The sequence below is a fragment of the Cydia fagiglandana genome, chromosome 3, assembly GCF_963556715.1.
Source record: "Cydia fagiglandana chromosome 3, ilCydFagi1.1, whole genome shotgun sequence".
Lineage (NCBI taxonomy): Eukaryota > Metazoa > Arthropoda > Insecta > Lepidoptera > Tortricidae > Cydia > Cydia fagiglandana.
The window spans coordinates 12,280,416-12,303,436 of record NC_085934.1 but is presented as its reverse complement, the minus strand read 5'-3'; the positions used below and the strand labels follow the sequence as shown (position 1 = coordinate 12,303,436).

At 37.4% G+C, this 23,021-nt stretch overlaps 1 protein-coding gene across 1 annotated transcript; it reads left to right on the top strand.

Annotated features, from left to right (window-relative positions):
- The first annotated feature begins 2,024 nt into the window (after positions 1-2,024).
- Positions 2,025-21,390, top strand: LOC134680046 (serine/arginine repetitive matrix protein 1-like). Its single transcript, XM_063539037.1, has 5 exons — positions 2,025-2,272; positions 13,746-13,918; positions 14,070-14,905; positions 15,432-15,576; positions 18,276-21,390. The coding sequence occupies exons 2-5, from the start codon at positions 13,759-13,761 to the stop codon at positions 18,410-18,412; spliced, it is 1,278 nt and encodes a 425-aa protein (XP_063395107.1). The 5' UTR covers positions 2,025-2,272; positions 13,746-13,758; the 3' UTR covers positions 18,413-21,390.
- Positions 21,391-23,021: the final 1,631 nt, after the last annotated feature.

Here is a 23,021-nt window from a genome sequence, read left to right as displayed (position 1 = left end):
TTAAAGAAAACCGCAGGAGTCCGACCCGAATATTTACAGAGGGTTTTGGACATTAGTCTTTGAACATTTAAGAAAAATGTTCAGTGAAATTTTCCTACCTAAGTACTCAATTAGTATTAGCTGATTTTATGGGTAACTATAGTGTACCTATCAAATAAATAGATCTCTCTTCACGTAGTTTCTCAAGTGTTTCTTATTTGTTTGTTTGTTTGATGAACAACACAGTAATTAAGTCATTATTTAAAACATGATCATTCCTCCTACGTCACGCTAGCCGAGATAAAACGAATAACAACATGCTCACAAAAAATGAATACGCATGACGTTGTTATAGTTAGAGTTACATACACTTTTGACAAGTCTTTCGACGTTATTTGGCAAGGATTACAAGTATAATTAAGTACTATTAATAATCCACCTTTTCTGTTCCTTGTGCCCATGAGTTCATCATTAGTAAGCGCAGCCTTGCAGACGTTCTGGCGCGAGAGCATGTGGGCTTCGTCCTACACATAAGGTACTCACTAAATTATACAAAATGACAGTCACCTAAAAACTACTTTAGCATAATGATCACTAAGCATAACTGTTTAAGTTTAGTAATACTTGGAGTAGAGATCCTTTTTGCTTGTCAGTAAAATGTATTGGTAAACCATGTAACTCTCCTTGAAACAACGACGTTTAAAACATTGAATGTTAGTGCCGTATATGGATAGTTAATTTTTTTTATAACATTTCGTATATTATCTTGAATAACCCAGCATTTTAAACATATATTTTTGATTTCATCATTACGGTCAGCCGACTTTACGAGTAATCAGTCAGTTCGTTATCATTGTTTGTATTCCTTTTAAGTAGGTTAACTTCAAACCTTCTTGAAGTAACAGCTTTGTTCTCAAATCTAGGTATGCTATTAACAAGCATTGGTTCATAACAATTGTATTTAATATAAAGGCATGGTCAGTAGGTACCTACGAGTAAAAGAGTTTGGTTAGATCAATAACTTCTTCACCCACAAACAGTCTTGATCACAACAAAAGGAATTCTAAACATTAACAACCACTAGAATACAAAGAGTAGCCAGGATTTATTGCGACTTTTGTTAGCGGCTGTTAAAAATCATTCATTCTTCACGCTTCAATGGCTTTGGGAAGGGCCGGGAGACGCAGACGTTGCGCAGGTACACAAACAGTTGACGCTTTGATATTTTTTTTTGGTCTTCAACTTGTCTACATGTTCAAGTGGAGAGTGAAAAAAGGTTTTGATGTTTTATGTGATGCGTTCTTTCTATGAAGTAGGTACCTACTATACAAATAAATGAGTTATGTAACATATCATACAGGGGGCCGATTTTTGAAATTCGATCGTTCGATTTCGTCATTCGGAAATCGGTGGAAAACGGCGAAATGCTAATATTTGAAATACTAGCGATAGAAATTGGGAATCGAGTGGTATTGACCACTCGTTTTCAATTTTATTAGTAGAATTTAAATGCCTAGTAGTGGAGATATTATTGAACGAAATACACGAAATCGAGTAGTCGAATTTCAAAAATCGGCCCCCAGGTACGTAATTAATGGCATTAATATCACCTATTATTTTTTCCAGTTATAATAGTTTGTATTATTCTTCACGCATTGCCACATTGCTGGTAATTGAACCCAATATCGTGTATGCACATTTTCTTATCATAATAGGTGCGGTGTTTTTCAGTTATTGGAAATGTTAACAGTGTTTACCGTGAACGTTAAAGGTTTACACAACTCCGTCTATTTCCGTTGTAGTAAGTAACTGATATGCAAACATACATACACGAAAATTCCTTATATTGTTTTTTTTTTTCGTTAATGGCCCCTATGACCGGCAGACGGTTTTTAACATACTACGGCGCGTGCACCTTTGACAATCGTCTATCCTTGTCATGCACTAGGCCATCAATATTTCCTTCCTCGTCTTTATTGAACCCCATTACAAAGTACGGACAGCATAAAGCATTTTCTCGACGGCGCGCGCGTAATTTTGTTTGAGGTTATGTTAGTATTAATTCGTCATTCGCCTTAGGCGAACGTGCCGCGTCGGGCAGCTTGTCGCCTAGCCGGCTGCAATCGTGTAGTGCATCAGCTGCGTCGATCGATATGTTTTGTGTTGTGCCGACTGCATATAAAGTTTGAATGATCGATTTGAAACTTAACGACTTTTAATATGATCGCGACTTTTGAACTAAAGTGCCAAACGATCGCCAATGTTTGCATGACTTGGATAAATTAAAAAAAAGGTTTGTGTTTATGATGAATTTTAAACGTAACGGTTAGAAGTGAGTTGCCGCTTGGAAAATTTTAGCGGTTTAAGATTTTGATAATGTTTAATTATTGACATTTGTCTTTAGTTTCATCATATTTTTAAATAGTCATGTTCTATAATAGTCATAATCATGTTTTTATATTGAATTGGTACTTAGTTGTCTAATAAGCGATAGATGAAACGACGACGTTGTGCTATTGATTTGTTCAAAATTTGATAAGTACCTAATTGTCATCACATTAACATCAACAATAGAGAAAGATATTTTATAGCAATAAGTTCACCCCTTTACATAGCTATTGTTTCTAAATTGTTATTACTTTAATACTCATGTACTTTAGTGCGTATTCAACAAATAAGAAATATGTAGAGTATATTAAAAATAACATAATTGGCCATTAATTAAATAAATCTCTAATATCAACACTCGAATGCATTGCATTGCATAGCTGTTGTTAAATTCGTCCCCAGTATTTCCCCTCGCAGTACCTTAAACCCTCGTCACACTCCGTCTGCTATATATTATACCAAACCTATAGCATTTAACCCCTAAAACAGGGACGATAAAGGTGATTTTCGAATACAAAGGCTGGAAGTATGCAGACGTCGTCGCCGTCATGCATCCAGCCACCCTCCCCTTATTACCTATACCGTATGCATATTGCGGTATTGTGGAACATCAATCCATTAGACGATTAATCCATCGCATTGTTGATATTGTTGTGTAAATGGTGAACTTGCAAATATGTAAATAATTTGTTTAGTTTTGTTAGTAAAAAGTTTACACACGATGCTAGAGCAGGGAAACCTCTCTTTAAACGTGAAACTCTCCTTAAACGTGATAAAACGATCTCATCAACAAGTAGGCAGGTATTTTACAGATCGTCAGTCGTTAACTTAATATTTTCGCGCCCTCCGCTCGGCTGCCCTATCTTCACCTTTCCCTGGCAAGGTTCAGCATAATAAATATAGACCTTGATTTAACGCTGCAATCTACAGATATTTAAAAGTTCAAAAAAAAATCTTTTAAATTTATCTTTAAAGACTCTTTATTAAGAGGCGGTGTTTATGAAAAGCTTAAATATTACTTGGTATGTTAATATCTTCGCCAAAATCTGAGTCCGTTCGCCTCGGAGATCCCTTAAAAGGCGACTGGTGTCATTAAACAAGATGCCCCAGTTATGGGCAGGGACAAGTGTGGACTTGAAAGATTCACAGCTTATCTAACTACCGTCTTTGTTTATTTAGTCAGCACCAAATCCTTTGTTTGAAAAGTCTGACTATATGCAACACGTTTCCATATTTTAGTTTTATAATAACCAACGTTTACCGTTTCCCGCAAGTCTGTAATTAAAATCTTACTCTTAGTAATCAAGAGCGACCACCAACGAGAACGAGTAATAATTAAGTTGTTTTCGACAAAGCAAAAGACGAGCGCATAATACTTTTTACAGCTTTGTTCACCCGTCTATAACACCAATAGAGAATTCTCACGAGACGTAAGAGCATTTAATGTTTTACCACCGCAATATTCGCAACGCAGGAAACGTTAAAGTTCATGCAAGTTTCGTAATGTAGAGTTCGCTCTATTGTAGACGTGATTCAGTACAAAGCCACGGATGTTTCAAACCATCCTTGATCTATACGAACAAATGTAGACACGATCTATATTTCGGCTTTCAACGGCGGCTTTGGTAACGAAAACATTTAGATGACGTCGTAGTGTTAGTTATTTTAAATTTAAGTACTGCAACATAAGTAGAACTAGATCTAATCCACGTATTCCGGATCTCCCACGCGTGAGATAATGAAACTGCTGGACAATGGCGGCTTGTACCGGGTCGGCTTTGGCATGCCAGGGCTCAAAGGCAAGAGCTACTAGACGAGAAATGCTTCACAAGAACCCACACTGAACCCTTTGTTGCACTACATAAAGCGTCTTTCATTAAATTGAGAAACCCGCTACCAAACTACGCGTTGCGTGCTTCTAAATCATTATAGACTACTTAAATAAAGCGATGAAGAGCAAATGATACTTGATCAGTTTAAACACATCAGTAACTTTAACTCTCGCATTTATGAGCCTTTATATTAGGCTCATAATCATCATAACAGCTATTTTTAATTGATGGTGTTGATAGCCAAATACAGCATATTTGCAGTTTGGGCTTAGCTTTTGGCACGATCAACTATTCCTAGTCAGCCGACCGTTTAATGACATCCGCCGCAAAGACCGCCATAACAAAAGTGGTTAGTCACGGTACCTCCACGTTTCTGACGTTGCGAATCTTCGAGCGATAATAACTTACGGCGTAATGCAATGCAACATAAAATACCTGTTTGAATCAAAGTTAAATGTTAAACTTTTTCATAGCACTTGAATATTACTCGCAGAGAAAGTGAATACGAATTGCAGAGACCACCAGCATCGAGAAAAGGCAATCATGCAGTTAAGTTTTTCTGTCTGTCAATAATTTATCTCCATTTGAGAAGTCAGACCTAAACAGAAGAGCATTTATTCACGGTCCACATTTACTCTTGAACGATTAGTTATAACTATGGACAGAGTGGGCAGGTAAATTGTTGTGAATCTGACCTTGTCTATTTTATGTTCCTAACAATGCGAACGTTTGCGAAATGAATAAGAAGATTTAGTCGCTAAGTGATAAATTATGATAATTTAAGGTACTTGCTCGCATAAAGACAATAATTCTTGATTACATCATCGCTAACCAAAAGTATGTAAATATTTTCACACGGACTTCTACTTCTATTGTTCCTAAACCTTTGCGTCGTCATGTAAACATACCTACAAGTCCTACAATGACAAACTGGCAACTTCGCTATAAATGCGAAATTTATTGTCTTTACTGACTAAACTAATAAATAAGCCCCAGAAAGTTTAAGCCCTGGTGGTAGGCATACTTATGGTGATTACAATGAGCGATCCAACGCCGAGACAGCTTATAGAGTGGGCATAGTTATCAGAGGAAAGAAAACATCGTTTGTCAGCGATTTTGTTAGACTTTCGTACAGAATAGGTTCGTGCTCTCCATCTACTTGGGACACAGATCACAATGATATAATGCTTTAACATTAAACGGAACCAGCACAAACTGATTTCTCTTGAGAAAAAACTAATAAAGGAGGTTGAACATAATAGCAGTGTCGAGAAGTAATTTCCCAGATTCGTTCGATGAGCTCGGATCTAGAGCAGCGTTGATGGGTAGGTTCTTAATTCGATGGTGAACAATATAATGGCAACAGTTGAGAGCTGCAACTGCAGTAATGAGCCGAAAGGCGACCGACTTGCTATCGCCAATAATATATATAAGTAGTATAAGCTTGCTGTAAATTGAGTGCGACAGTTCTGGAGCCATTCATATTCATTAAAATGTTATATCAAATTTGCTCTACTGACACTCGTGAATTAAGTTTAAAGCAAAGGTCCGCGTCATTGCGAGCGGAACGATATGGTTATACAGCGTAGATATCGGCTAGATAAACATAAGTCTACCGAATGAGTGTTGGGTCACATTCCGTAGGGCCCATTGTGCCACTATCGCTATCGCGGCGACGCATAAATCTGAGTTTCGTTAATAAGTGTGGGCGCAACATGGGCACGAAACCGTTACACGCTATAAATTCCTTAAGCTATACCATAGCCTTGTACATTTTAAGGACTTTACTAGGAAAACAAAGATAAAAACTATTTAAACTTTGATATTTTCAAAGGACGAAAATTTCCACGAAATATGCGTCTTTAGGTACCACTTACAAATTGAAGACATTACCAATGGTTCCCGATCATAGCTAACCTCTAAAATTAAGTCTTTTTTTTAATATTAAATAGGTATCGCGGAAGACACAGAAGAACAATTGACTTTTCGGGGTTGTAGTTCAGAAGGAAAACAAACTATAACTCAAGAACAAGAAAATGTTTTTTTTTTCAGTCTAAAAAGTTTTTATAAATACGATTTGAAACTTTAGGAAATAATAACATTGTGTGTACGGCAGGTGTATAAGTTCGGTTCATTCGTTAGATATCTTCGCACTATTCTCGTTAGTCTTTTTAATTGGATTTCAACAGCAAACATTAACAAATAACAGTACATATTTCGTGTAACAAATTATGTATAGTTCTCGCAATTCCTCAGTGATTGGCGCTCTACTTGAACCTTTTAATTGATCCGCCGGCAACGGATATAGTGAACGGTTTTTGCCGTTTCTCACGTGTCATTGTATCTGAGCAAGCACTTGAGAACATGCATGAACCACAACTTTCTGATATAATGGCTACCCCACTTGATTACAAAGCGGCCCGCAGGGCGAGAACCTTTGGAGTACCTCTTCACTGACGCTACATAATGTACATTTATTATACGAGCCTGATGATAATGCAGCTTTCACGTACAAGCCGATTCCCATGATGGATGTCCATTTTTTTTAAAGATGTTTAAACATGCACATTGCCTGGATGTGAAAGTTGATAATCAAACTCATTGTATAAATTAAGAAATATTTGTACGAAATAAAAGTTTATCAATTTCTTGGTAAAACAAACAAGTGTTAGGTTACTTTAATTAGACATATATTAGACATTTCATGGTTCCCTCTCGAACTTGTCCCAAAATGGAACTGCAACGTAGGAGTCGTGGATTTGTCACCGCCGAGTAGGTTTAATAATATTATATTGATAATAGGTTCATCTATTTGTAGTCATGCACTAAATGGCTCGTTTAGCCCACTTTTAGCAGTTAGTAGGTAATGTCAACCTCTTTTGAAAGTAATTTACGGTTAGCTACTATATATCACCGAAACAAATATTAATTGTATTACCTAATTATCTCAGTCGTTAGGCTTTCTAATGCTCTACTAAAACAAAATGTCTGCGAACGGATCTGTAATAGGATCGGAGGCTCTATATTGTGATATGTGATAGCCAAGAAATACTTTTAAATCGTGTGTTCATATTTATGTGGATTCTCACAGTTATTTTTTGAGTAAGTTCCATACAATTTTAACGCTGAAATGCAGGCCGAGACTGAATTCGATCTCATTGAACTGTTTGTTGCTGAATGTGTGCCCTACACGTCTGCATGCCTAAGTGTTTGAAGTTACTTAGCTCCAGATCCAGACAGTACTGTAGCTCCAATCTAGACGGCGCGTCTGTGATCTGAGTATTCAATTACGGCCCATCTCCACGATTTACATACAATCATGACTGCTAAGTAGCTTTTGCTTTGCTGGGAATGGAAAGCCATTGAAAAGCATTGAACATATTTTATTATTTCTAATTTCTTACGTACGGTCAATGAAATTGAAATGGTGAATTTTGAGTAGGTACTTCATTACTACCAAAACAATAAGATAAAAGTTCACTTCGCTACACTTCGAGTGTGGTGCCCTATCTGATATTATTGCATTCATCTGTGACTTAAGGTATACAATCAATTTTTTTCTGATAACTAACTAGGATAAAATGTATCCGAGGAAGCTTGCATAGAGAAGTCAGTTCCCAAGATATTTTACAGATCTAACTATATAGGCACGACGCAGCCCAAATAGATATCAAAATCTATTTGAGCCGTGTCGTGCCAAATAATTAAAACATAGGTAGACAACACTCGAAATACACTACCTCCACGTCATACAGGTAAAAATTGAAGGTTATTTTTTTGAATATTGAGTTTTTACGTGCCGTTAAGTAATTGCATCGATCGGCGAATAGTGCGCGCCGGAAGAGCAGTGACCACGGCGCCGCCGAATTCGGCGCGCAACGGGACCCGCCGAATTAACGGCTCCAGAGCCGTATCCAGCATAGGCTTAGGTTACATTTAAAATAACTTTTTCTCCAATATGCTCGGAAATGTTCACCTTACTGTAGCAAAAATAGTACGGGAAGTTCTTCGTTAATGTCAAACTCTAACTAAAAAACATCAAACTATCGCTGTCCTGTTCTAGCGGACGGGAAGTAAAAAAACACTACAGTAATAACTTATTACTGTAGTGTTTTTTACTTTTTAATAATAATAAACGCAAACAGCCAATTATTATTGCCGCGAGCCGCTTCTACACGACCCGATCAGCTATCATTTCACGTGTATGATCGTGCGAATACTGCTTAATAAAATCAAAGATTATTTTTATATTTTTTTTAAATCTCATCCGTGTTCATAAAGCTTACATAGTTTGTCAAAGGACTTTCTCATTTCAAACATAGACAAAGAGAATCATACTATCTTTGTCTTACACTAGTACTAGCACCCAAAAGAAAAGGATGGGTGTAGTTTTCCTGGTTCTTACTGACTGCAAAGTTGGTTTGACAAACTATATTGCGCAATTATATTGAATGAACGAATATTGAATGGTACTGAATGGCAGAATAAGTTTGTGCTTTTAACTTTTAAAAATTAATTAAAGAGGGAAATTGTTTTTGACATTTTGGATGTGAAGGTTTGATTTGAGTGATGCTTGATGCTTAAATAATAATTACTTTAGCTTATTTCCTCGCATGTTTGGAGAAAAGCACTATATATGCCTCGGCAGGAATAGCAATTCGTGGATTCGTCTTCTTTGTCGGACTCCGCTTCGCGTCGTCCGACAAAATCGAAACTCATCCACGAATTGCCCTTTCCCGGCCTCTGCAATAATGTACTATTATTAGGAGTTGAATTATAGTAATCTTTTTAGTCGACTTTTCCTTTCTAAGTCTCAAAAGTTGTGTAGGTATATAAAAAATATAGGACGCGCTGCTTTGATACAGATGTTGTTTATAATAGGTACTCGTATAATATATATCTCAGCCAGAAATAGGAATTTAGGGCTCTTAACTTACAGGAATAAAAAAGTGTTTTTATTAAGTATTTGTGTAATCCATGATACAGAAATATCTACAAAAAAGTTTTTAACCGTGAGGATAATAAATAAAATGTACCTACCCATATTTAACAATGTTTTACTCGGTTATCAATTTAAAATAATCACGAGTTCTAGCGCTAAATGCGGCCCTGACGTTAATTAATGCAAACTTCCGATCCGCATACAGCTATCTAAACTGTTTTGCTCATTGTTAGCATAACGAAGCCGTCATAAATTGCATTGTCACAGTGAAATATGAAAATAGAGTTTGTGTTTACCAATAACAAATAAAGTGATTCTTTAACAATACTTATTAAGAGGTTTTCATCTAACCGCAGACAATGGAGATGCCTCTGGAGAAACCACAATGAAGTCATTTTTAGTTTTATTTGTAATAAAAAGAAATAAACAAGGACGCAAATAATGTGCTTTGTTTTATTTTTTGCAACTATGAATTCACTAATTTTACTACATAGCTGTGTTCACATTATAACTATCATGAACTTTTAAAAAAAATTGTTTATAATTGTTTATAGTGGCTATGTAAAAAATAGTAATACAAATAAATCTAATTTAATGCTTCAAGGGCCTATTTTAGGTTTAAGCTAGTTAATCATTTCTTTTAGTAATACCACTGCCTTGTTTGTTAATAAATGATTTTCAACAAAAGGAGTCTACTTTCCCTACAAATAGAACATTTACACGCGTAAACACGCCGTCAGTAGATAAGTACCTACCTAATCGTGCGTCTGGCAATCGACGTTTAACTTAAGTTCTGACTGTTCCCAAATAAAACTCCCCTTTGTTTTTAGGGTTCCGTACCCAAAGGGTAAAACGGGACCCTATTACTAAGACTTCGCTGTCCGTCCATCCGTCCGTCCGTCCGTCCGTCCGTCCGTCCGGCCGTCTGTCACCAGGCTGTATCTCACGAACCGTGATAGCTAGACAGTTGAAATTTTCACAGATGATGTATTTCTGTTGCCGCTATAACAACAAATACTAAAAACAGAATAAAATAAAGATTTAAACGGGGCTCCCATACAACAAACGTGATTTTTGACCAAAGTTAAGCAACGTCGGGAGGGGTCAGTACTTGGATGGGTGACCGATTTTTTTTTTTGCTTTTTTTGTTTTTTTTTGCATTGTAGTACGGAACCCTTCGTGCGCGAGTCCGACTCGCACTTGCCCGGTTTTTATTTTGTCCCGAGGTCGTTTATCAGCAATAAAGATCGCCCCATCTCGTAGCAACCCGGAATTTAATTACTCACTAGTGTCCACACCGAAATACTTGCTCCCTCGAGATTAATATTCGTCCTGTGGTCGCCAACACCAGAGTAAAATTAATAGAGTAGTCCATATTCACACAGACTCGTGCATATATAAAACATCCAATGGTAGATCCTACATTCCCTACGTGGGCAGCGGTAACGACAGACTGGATTAGTTGCGACTAGGATTAGTCGTTTCGTCCAATATTTGAATATCGAACCTGAATTTCTAAAGTGGTTAGAACGATCCAGCGCGTCTGTCAAGCAGGTTAGATTGACAATCGCGAATGACCACTTAGTGAACCCCGAATGAAGCGACTGTAAACGCGTTTACGTGTCTGAAGACATATTTCGGATATTTTGGTTGACGCAGCCGTTTAAGTAATCGGTTCGCTATGTAATTAGCATTCCCTTTATTTTTGTTTTATTTTCCTTAATTCAGCAGGCTCGAAAAACCAAAAAATTGTATATCTAGCGTCTGTCAAAAACATACTTACGTACGAAATATTAATACGTACGACTGCTTATTACTTGTGTTTTGTCGTCCCGGAAATCCTTATGGCTGGAGATGCTGGAGATAGATTACTGTTTAGTGTTTACATGTTATACTCGGTTCCTCGAGATTAATGCTGGTCCTGCGGTCGCCACAACGCTCCCTATAAAATTACCCACCATTTATATCCTACACGAACAGCCTTTTGGTCGTTAACAAATTTACGGTATCCCCCCCGTCCAATACGTTTTACGGTCTTTCCAGCGATTTGTGTCAAGATCGAGCACGAACGGTCTTGCGTGGGGCAGCGTAATACTAGTGCATTATAGCATACTAGTAAGATTAGTTGAAGCACGCAAGCGAATGCTTGCACTTAATTGAGTGATTAATTCATGGTCGAAAGAATACTGGGTGGGTGGTGTATCTATCACCATAAATTCAGAATATCGATTTGAGTTTTGAAAATGTATGTTTTTGATGTCTGTACATCTTGGTCGCACTATCATGTACAAATACAAATATTCTTTATTGCTCACCCCCAATATAGACCCAAATACAAAAAATACCTACAAAATACAACTAAAAATACGTCTTTTACACAAAATGGTTTACCTTGTCTTTGCTAATGCATACTGCTTTGACAGTTTTATGCCTATACACGACGTTAAACGTAGCCTCTTCTTACGGTGTGTGACCTCAGGGAATTTCTCACGAATAAGATAATTGTTTGTATATCTGACGTACTGAATTGTAACTAAATTGTATTTAAAAAAATTAAGGTTCCTATTTAGTATTCGATCGCAGGAGCGGATATCCGCAACGATGGCGCGCGCGCCGGTCGGACACGCCGTCTGCGTCTAATTATAACGAGATGCACCGCATTACCATGCTATCTTTATTACAGGGCTGCATTCATTACACCCATACGCCTTCCTGGACTAGATTTTATGTGTCGGATATACGCCTCACTCACTGTACATGCACGTTATTAATATATTGTAGGTATTATTAAATCTATGTATAATGTGTAGATTAAACTTCATCACGTGTTCAAGAAATTATACTTCGATTCGAGCCTTCAGCACTGAGAACTCAACTGATTATAGTGATTATTAATAATTACTGTAACAAAATAAGTTATGGACAGTAATTATATATTTTTTTTATTATTTAATTAATCAATTCCATTTAGGGTTTTGCTCTCCGCTTTGATTAGGTATTTATATTCCAATGTTTCCCACATATTTATGACTTTGGACCCTTAATACAGGCACTTTAGCTAGCATCAGTCCTAGTAAGTCACCGCTAAACAAAGCAGTAACTCCGTGTATTGTTTACCAGCTGGGCCGTGAGACGTAGATAGTTGCAATCTTTAGTATTTACTAGAACTAAGTCAACACTGCTTCTCACACAGCGGAAGCCAGTTGTTTGCTGACTTAAACCCATGGGCCGGTGTGGGCGTTAATGTCAATCCGTGGGCTTGTGGAGTATTCAAATCCGGATTCATTCCAACGATGTTTATAAACACAGCGTAGATAAAGTCTTTACTCTATTTACCCAAAAGCGCTTATGGCAAGGGCCCCTATTCGACATGTACAACTGTCAGATTTCGCGTCCACTTCAATTCAACAGTTGAATGAATCGCATGTTCATCAAGTGCGAATAATATCCTTTGGCACAACCAATAATTCAACAAATATCAACTTTTTTTTATTACTACTTTAAGGTTTATAATGGTTTGGTCTGGTTGTCACCTAACTGTGGATTGCTAATGTCAAATTTTGACACAGGATTGTTCAGATTCAACGGAAGAGCAACACGATAAGTCAAGCGTCGCTTGTCGAATAAGGCCCAAGAACGTTATCGGAGTGTCAGTGTCAGAGGTAACATTTCTTCACCCAAAAACGTCACATTTGACACTAATAGATATTCGTATAAGTATCATAAAGCGGTGTGACATTTTATAAGGATTGTTCGAATCGGTCCGCTAAGCTAAGGCTAAACTCTCCACTTGAGTACAAGTTGTTCCTATATTTAGCGATGCGTGATAAGTGCCGAGGGTATTGTACGGAAGATTTAAGTATAACGAACTGTTACTGTAACGATGTTTTAATAACTTCTGGCGGTCTAGCATAAGTTGCGTTCTTGCGCGCGAGTCTTCACTTGAAGTAGCTTGAAGTCGCGCTTGATGTATTGAATCACGCGCGAGAACGCAACACATGCTAGACCGTCTGAACGAGCATGTTGTAAAAAGTATTACCTATCTAAATAAATATACAATATATAATACAATATTTATATAAAAATAGCAGGAAACGATCGAAGAGTCCTAATCGTAATTATCGTGACATCAGATATCTTGTAGACCGTATGACATGTCTTAATTGTCAAGCAATCATATTACAATAAATACCTATAAACTAACTTATATACTTACTACAAATAATTTATAACATGTCAATGTCATAGTTTTCAATTATTTCTTTGAGTTAATTATAAGGCCTGTTTTACAACAGCGGTAGATTTATGCTACCAGTATTTACCTAATTATTTTGTATTAAATATAAAAAAATCAAATCCGAATTTACGAAAATTATCTTTGTATGTTAATCAGTTTCCTTAACAAATTCATTGCCACCAACTCTTGATACACGCTCGTAGCGCATACTTATATACTTATATATAGCTTCTACTCCCGTATCTTCTATAAAAACATTCTGTATGTAGGTACTTATTATTATAGCATCAAGGACTATTATATAGTAGTGACGTCAGTCTCTGAATCACACATGGCTTTGTTCACAACGAACATTTAACCGTTCCAGGGATTGGTGAGCCATGGGTGCGCCGGCTTGGGGCTCACGCGGCGGCGGCGACCGGCCGCGGCTGCTCCGCATGACCCCGCTGCGGCACAGCTTCGCGGCGCCCGCCTCGCCGCCCGCACAACCGCCCCCGCGCTCCCACGACTACGCCTCCGACGCCGATACTAATAAGAAAGGTAACTTCCTACTTTACAATTGCAACCAGACAAGCTCTAACATAGATTGTGTACCTTTTACATTAGTAAAAGTCCGAGCTTTTCGTAGCTCGACTAATATCGCATATTCATGTGAATAACACTTGTTTTAAACGATAAAATTAATTTTCAGAAGAAAGTTGGAACGCCAACCTGTCACAAAGATGGAGAAAGTTGCGCCGCCGTTGCTCGCGGCTACGACCTGGATCTGGCAACCGAGATCCGAGCCCCGTGCGATGCTCGCCTTCTCCGCCGCGCCCGCCTCCACACTGCTCGCCGGCGCCGCCGACTAAGCTGTCCTTCAGACATCGTGGGAAGGTGTACACCACGGCATCTCTACGAGTGACTAATGGAGCGCCTGATCTCCTTCGTGCCTTAGGCAAACTCGGTGGAGGTCTTCGACGACGGGCTCTATCTGCACATGACGTCCTTGCCCCGCAACCGCAGCAACAACCTGCTACCTTCTACGTTCCTAGCCCAACTGCTGTGAGATCACCACCATCGCCTTCTCCTCCGCGGCAAAGCACTCTGCGTCGGCGATGTAGCTCTCCAAACGTATACCGCGCTAAAGCTTCGCCGGCGCCTCGCGATCGTGCTCCCTTAATCTGTCCAGACGACGAAAATCGGGACGTGGTAGACTTTAATTATATACCTGAACGTAGAAAGAGTAGTGAATCAAGAACTCGAAGGCCTTACAGTGAAAACGTTGAATTAGATGCTCCGGTGTATAGAAATGGATACAGTCGCTTAACGCCAGAGCCCGCACAAAGGTTGTGGGAAGAGCCTTACCGCTTGCCGCGAGTGCAGTCTCGACAGGACCCCATGCAGCCGCTGCGCAACGGTGTGGCCGAGCTGCGCGTGAGTGCGACGCCGAGGAGCGCGCGCCCGCCGCCTGCCCCTCCTACTTCAGGACAACAGACCAAACGACCGCCGCCGCCAGAACCACGCGACGGGGTACACTCCTTTGAGGTCAGTATCTAGTTAATAAGTATTTTGGCAAAACATTCATTTTTGTTACCACCAAGCTTTTATCGTTGACTGCTCTTTTCTTTCAACAGGCAACTAATAAGTTTCTCGTTTAGACAATTCTAACAAAACCAAACTTTTAAGTTTGCGTTATTTTATCCCAGAGTTCCTATAGTTCCTGTAGTCGCCTCCTGTGTCCAACATCAGATCAGCTCGATAGTACTATATATACCTAATATTGAATTGTTACCCAACTTACATTAGGTATGTATGTGAAGGTTCAGTTCAATCGAATAACGGGAAGTGGGTCAATACATACAAGTTAAATGAAAACTTGTAAAAATTATGTTAATGGTAAACCGTCGACCACGTAGTATTTATATATATCTGTATAAATAAATAAAACAAATAAAAATAAATACTGGGGACATATATCTTACACAGATCAACCTAGCCCCAAACTAAGCAAAGCTTGTACTATGTGTACTGTATATATAATTAGACATAAAAATCTGTTGACATATTTCAGGTTCGGTTCACCAAATCAGCAGGAGGGAAAGGGCTCGGGTTTAGCATCGTAGGTGGTCGGGATTCTCCGCGAGGCAACATGGGCATCTTCGTCAAGACTATCTTCAATAACGGACAAGCTGCCGAATCGGGCTTACTGCGCGAAGGTTAGTTACCGTTCAGAGAATTCCTTTGAGCTAGAGAAAAACGTTGATTTAAAATTGTAATCTCCTTGACGAACAACCTATTTGATACAGTTCTTATCGCTCCAGTCTCAACGCTCTTATCATTTTAAGATTAAAGAGCAACATGGTAAAGTACGTCGAACGTGGTGTAAGAACCATTGCAGTATACATTCCTTGGAAACGGTTAGTCGACAGCTGCAATTTATTGGTATTTCTTGCCCCTGAGTTACAGTCGCTTAAGTGAGGTTCGTCCTACATACACCTGCCTGTACGCGATATAAATGTCGATATAAAGGTTACGTCATCGGAAAGGTGAAGGAGGATAAATCTTAATTTAAACTAAGTAGAATTCAACGAAGGTCTGCCAGTATTTACGTGATTAAGTATGTATAGGTACTTGTATAGTCAGCGAGCCATCTCAATTATCGGCACCTAATTAGATACCAGTTGTGCGTAATTATTACTTGTAGCCAGTGACAAGGTGGCTAATGGAAAACTAGTAGGTGTTTCCTTTTACACGCATGCAGTGTAGGTGTAGTCGTGATGGACTGGAGGTCACTCGGGCACAGTGGACACTCGCATACGGCCCGTGCCCAAGGCCAACAACGTTTAAGATAAGAACCTATTGTTGCGATTAAGTAATATGAATGATTTATAAGTACTAGTATTAAAATAGTATTTTATGCAACAGATTTATAAGAGGGGTCAAAAAATGTGAGTGGCGTGGGTAACAATGTGAGCCGAAGGCGAACATTGTTAATAAATACGCCATGAGCATTTTTTGACTACTTATACAACGTTGCATACAATGCTTTTTCTATGAGTAGGCAATATTAAATAAAATACAAAAAAATATAAACAAAATTTTATTTATGACAATGTCAATGTAAATTTTGGATAGTAGGTATTATACTATATGTATGTAGCTCTTGTATGCGACAAGCACCCATAATACCAAATATTACTGCAACCTGTAACAAGAAAAAGGAGAATTAAATAATATTCAGTTTCAATGCAAAAATATAAAATTGTACATAAATATAGCTCGTTGTACTGTGTACCCTAAAAATGTGTATCAAAAAATTTTATAACATATACCAACCTTGCTTAAAAGATAGATCTGATCCGGTGCTTCCAATTAGTCTTTGAAAATACACCAAAGACGTTTTCAGAGAATGACGAAGTTTTGTGCTCCAATCTCCACGCCATGCATTTCTCATAAGATTTGTCGTATAGGTGCTGAGATTTAGTACTTAGGCAACAAATTTTCGGTCGCTGCTTGTGCTGCAGCGGATATTTCTTCAGGTGTAGACACAATGTAATCCTCTTTGTCCATTTTCAACACTTTTTATGAACGCAAAACAAATAGTAACGCAAAGTACTCAAAGAACAAGAAATTACCGGGAAAGGCGGGAAACGAGAAACAAACGAGTAATGTCTATGGTTATGTTTTTTTTTAAAGCCGTTACACACTACCGCACCGCACCAGGGTCGTGATGCTGTAGGGTATAAAAGTATTTTTTATTATGTTGGTAGCAATGAACTCAGTACAAATTTGTTTCTTTTTTAATAAAAACCGTATGCATTCAATCGTTTGTCACGTTGGGAGCAATGTACCGGTATGTGGCACCTGCTACCCTGCACTAGCTTACCGTATCGTAATGTCTCTAAAACGACACAAGTGCTTTTTTGGGCAATAGACTATAGACTTTTAAGGAGTATGAATAATTTATGCCCTTATATGTTCGTTCGTGACTATGTAAATGACAGATAAAAGTACTCGAGTAGAAAAACTCGTTAACCTGGTATTTTACAATTTAATTAATAAAATCTACATAACTATTAATACGTGTGTACTTAAAATATCATTCTGAGGTAACTGTATTAGGGTGACTGCTACAATTATTGGCCACTACTAGGGTTTGCAATCCGGATCCGAAATGTATGAAATTATCCGGATCTGGATCCGGATCCGCGGATCTTCCCATACATTTCGGATCCGTCGTGCAAACCCTAGCCACTACATAGTAATTGGCCACTCCGAACAAATCAGAAAGAAACAAGCCAATAGAAGTCTTATTGTTGTACTTAGATTACGATTATGATTGTACTTAGTGGTCAATAACTATAGCAGTCACCCTACATGTATAAAAAATTCCAGACACGTATCTATTCGATTATTTCTAATAATGTCGGTCACTTTTCAGTCAGAAAATGTCAGTGGTAAATCCTGGTATTAGGTAATACTTACTATGTTATGTTATGTCACATGGCAATTTTATACACTAAAATTTTATATCGTTATGTGGGTGTAACTACCTCTATCCACTTGTTGTGCTCCATTTGTGGCAGATCTAAATAAATCGATTACTTACATATTATTCATACTACCTCATCAAAATGCGGAACTAGTTCTGCCTTCATTACAAATTCGTATTTATTCGTCTAAACCAGAGCAACCGCAAATGATTGAAATCACGTTACATTCTAGATAAGATTTCATTAATTATTTATTCAATATTATTATTGCATAGGTGCTAGAGATTTGTGTTGTACTTTCTCTCATAATGTAAGTAGGTATTCTTTGTGAAATGAAGGACGCTGTTCGTAACATACATGGTGGAGGTGGTGTGGTGGTACACCGCAGAACGGATTACTCATCATTATAATTTTATTTTCAGGAGACGAGATCGTATCAGTAAACGGGCGCGGCACGGCGGGCCTGACGCACGGCGAGGCCATCCGACTGTTCAAGGACGTGCGCGCGGGCCCGGTGCTGCTGCGCGTGGCGCGGCGTGCGCCGGCGCCGATGCGCTGACTGCCCTGCGCCTGCTGCGGCCCACCGCACCAGGCGCAAACTGACTATTACTCTACCTTGTAAATACTTACCTACTTTCGGCCTACAAAGGTCTGCTTGATTTCGCCAAACAAAAATTAAGTTAATCCGAGAAGATACAGCGAAGTTCTACCTAGCAATAAATTACACACGATCGGTTAACACAAGGTACCTAAATCCTCACGTTATCCCGGCATTTTGCCACGAGCCTGGGGTCCGCTTGACAGATCAGGGGGGCGATTTTTGAATTCCGATCGCTCGATTTCGGCACTCGAAAATCGGTGGAAAAGGGAGAAATGCTAATTTTTGAAATACGAGTATTAGAAATTCGAAATCGAGTGGTATTGACTACCCGTTTTCAATTCTATTAGTAGAATTGAAATACCTAGTAGTGGAGATATTATTGAACGAAATACAGGAAATCGAGCGGTCGAAATTCGAATATCGGCCCCCAGTTCTGTACTGTATACTATTAAATAACTCCTTAGACATTAAGTTTCCATTTTATCCTAAGCTTGACTAACGAGGAGAATGGATCGAGGAAAACGTTATAAATGACAAAATGAGTCATCCCTATAACTCGATGGTATAGTTCGTTTTTTTTTAGCATAAGAAAGAACTCCACAGAAGCAAGCGTGCAGTTTTTATCAGGCTCTTTAATTGTTAATAATTATTGAATTATCTAATGAAGCATGGTCAATACATACAATTTACTTCAAATTATTACCGCTAATAGTGCCGGATTTGGAACCACAAGCTTACTTCTGCGAAGTTCTTTCTAATGCTAAAAAAACGGACTGTAGAGCTGGCCATCTCAAGAATGACTTAAACATTTAGTTTGCGGCTTGGGATATCAGAATCATGATTACTGCAGATCGCTTGTTCATTGGGCATTGATCATCAATACAGAATTATTCTTGTTAGATTATTAGAACCTTACTAAACCATCATGGCCGTAAACTATATATAACGTAAAAAGTTGGCAATCCTATAAAAAAAACTTCCCGCTATTAAAAACTGAGTAGGTATACATTTTTCTATAAAGTGAGAGCATATTCTTAAGCGTCCTGCTACTGGCTATTTTCCGTACACCTAAAGAAGGATTTATTATGATGCAATATTAGTTACTAATTATAGTAAAAACCTTACGCTAAAAGCAAGCGTTACTTAAAATAAACAAAAAGTGGACCATCTAGAATTCTAGATCAAAGAGCCTCTTAATTAAATATGGAACGAACAATTACATATACAATTTACACATAGGTACCTAGTGTAAGTACTTCGAGACAGCCAAAATAAATATTTTTGTAACTTGTTCTTATTACTCAAACTTGACTTCAATTTAATTTATCGAAGTAGAGTTCTTAAATCAAATAGAAAATGTTCTTGGAGTGCTCAATTTTTACATGAGCTGGCAATAAAATTGACAAATTGTACGCATATTTTAGGATTGAATAAGTTATTTGTTATTGAATATATTGATGGAATTTGGATGCAGCTTTGAGTAAGCTTTAAAATATTAATGTAACGGCAAGTACCTATACAATTATAATTTTAAGATTTTTTTTTAATTATATACCCATACAATTGCAGACGTATGTTCTTCATGTAAGAATGGACCATAATTTTGGAAATACTTATAAGTACAGAACTTCCTAAATTATGTGTCAAATTGCATCGAGTTATGTAGACCTGGCAGCCGTATTCGAACAATGAGATACGTCAAATACTAGATATTGAAAAGATATGTCAGTGTCAAACAAGTGTCAAAACTGACGTTTTTGTTTGAAGAAATGTCAATTTTGACACTTGTTTGACACTGACATATCTAATCCATATCGTTTCAATATCTAGTATTTGACGTATCTCATTGTTCGAATACGGCTATTTGGTAAATTCAAACCAACGTTATGTCAAACAAGTTATTTGAAATAACTTATGTGTAGCTATATCATACATACTTGCACTTGTTGCTATTTTTTCAACGCGTAAATCTCAGATAAATTGTTTTATTAAGTTAACGAATCATCATCATCATTTCAGCCTATATACGTCCCACTGCTGAACACAGGCCTCCTCCCATGCGCGAGAGGGCTTGGGCTATATTCCCCACGCTAACCCAATGCGGATTGGGGACTTCACATACGCCTTTGAATTTCCTTCGCAGTTAACGAATATGTCATCGTAAAAAGATGATAATGATATGTGTAATCATTAAAATATACACATTTACCTGGCTAATTGATTCGGTTGGTTGAGAAGATAATAAATAGTCCTTGATAAGTAAATAGTCCTCCCTACAGGGCTCTAAAGAAGGATGTGCTTTCCATATTAATCTATATATGAAGAACGCTCTGTTGCTGTAGTAACTTATTACCGAGCCTATTATTAATGAAGTATTAACCAAAATTAACACTTTTTAATGTGTACAGGTATTTTGGTAGCATATTGTATGTTAGGTACATCTACTAAAACCTGAAGGGTAATTTTATGGCTCACAGATTAGTTAAGCAAAGTTTGTAAAGATATTAGTGTTGGATTAAGTCTATAGTGACATTAGTGACCTTGTTAGGCAAGGATTTAGTATATGAAACTAAAGATAAAAGCTAAACAAAGAACTACGCCCAAACTTTGACACAATTTTTAAAATTGTCTGTGATATTGACTCTACACCGAGTTGAAAAATGTATTTGCACTTTACAGTGCTCATTACAAACTTAATTAGGGTACTAACTTATTTTTATAGATACTATTTAAAAGTCCATTAGGTGCGCTTATAAAATATAACAGTAGCGTTTTATAATTTTTATAAATATTATTTATGTACGATTTTAAAACCTAGAGATAAATATGTTAAAAAATTATTACTGCAATAAATAATCATAATGTAACATATTTTTGTACATTTTTAAAATAGATTATGCGTAGTGCTTTATACAAAATAAAACAGTATAAAATAATGTCTCGTGTGTATCATTCCCATTTATTTGCCGTTTACAAGAATTTAGTAAGTAGTTATGTAGAATACCCATTTAGTGTTAAAAATATTAATATTAAGTAGGTATTCGATTTTAATTTTTTTTCATTAATTTTAAACTGACATTTAGAGCTACAATTAGTATCCTTTGAAATGAAATTGTCATGGAAGATGGTTGTTATGGATTGGGCCTTAGTTGCCTGATAATAAATAAATGATATATATATATAAGCAGGCAGGTAAACATTTTCCAACTAAATAATCCAATTTAAAAAAAATGAGGTGAATAACCTCTTGAGGCCCCGTGTCTTAAAGTAAAGTTAAAATTTGTCTGAAAAGATGACGTCACCGGGCCCGGGGTGGAGGATGTGGCAATCTTGTTTAAGTATAACTTATTTTGAGCGTAAGTGAAATATAAATATTTTGTATAATTTGTTATTTATTAGCGAATATAAATAGTATGTTTATAATAGCAATTTAGGGCGAAATTATTTGAGGATGAGTATAGTATGAATTTAATATCGACTCCATAACTCACTTTAATCTTACCGTGCTATAAAAACTCGGCAGCCAGTATGTAGGTATAATATTTGTCAAACTCGAAGGGTAGGATGACAGTACTATATTATACAGGGTGATTCATGAGACGTGAGCAGGACTAATCCTGCACACTCAGTAACTGATAATTGATCGATCACCGTCGTATTTAGGTGAAACAACCACACTTTTTCCTATTTTTCAACTTTTTGGTGAGGGCAAATTTAATTCTCTACAATCATGGTCACCCTACAAGACCTAATTAATAAACATAAAACCTCTTTTACGAAGAAAATAAAATGTCAAACCTGAGTGAGATACGAGTTTTCAAAAGTAACCAGACCGTGATGACAGTGATGACATTCAATTTGACACAGAATATCGTTAGTTTAGTATTCTAATGTTAGGGTGACCATCCATGTCGTAAATAAATTAATAACTTTTTTTTTTCAACACGACTAGAAAATTAACGTTAACCTCACTAATACTGCCGGCCTAGCCAAGGTTACAATCGCTATCGCTTCGACAACGAAAAGCATTATGTCTCTCTATCACTCTTCCTTATTAGTGTGACAGTGACAGTTGCGTTTCGATCGCTACGGAGCGTAAGCGATCGGCATCTTGGCTACGCGGCCTGATAGGAAACAGTTGCTTATAATTTACGAAGTGCGCAGTGTTAGTCCTGCTCACGTCTCCTGAATCACCCTGTATAGTATTGTACTATATTTTGGCTCTCTGTACTATATATTTTTGGAAAAATATATAGTACGCTAAAATACTATATTTTCGATTAAGAGCCAACAGGAGTGGTCATTTCTCCATACAAACGTACTCGACTGTTTCCTCTGTGGGTTTTGATGCTAGAGCAATGATTTTTTCAAAACAGATTAATTTTGTCAATATCTGTGTCGGACCGTTTTGCTTTTTTTTTGATATTTTTGGTTTTTAAGGCGCTAGAGCCCTTCAAAAATGCCCAAAATGACCTCATTGACTATGTCGCAATGAGAGGCGTAGTATTCAAAACTGATATCAATGAGCCAAAAAAGCAAAACTGTCTGACACAGATAATTTCATAAT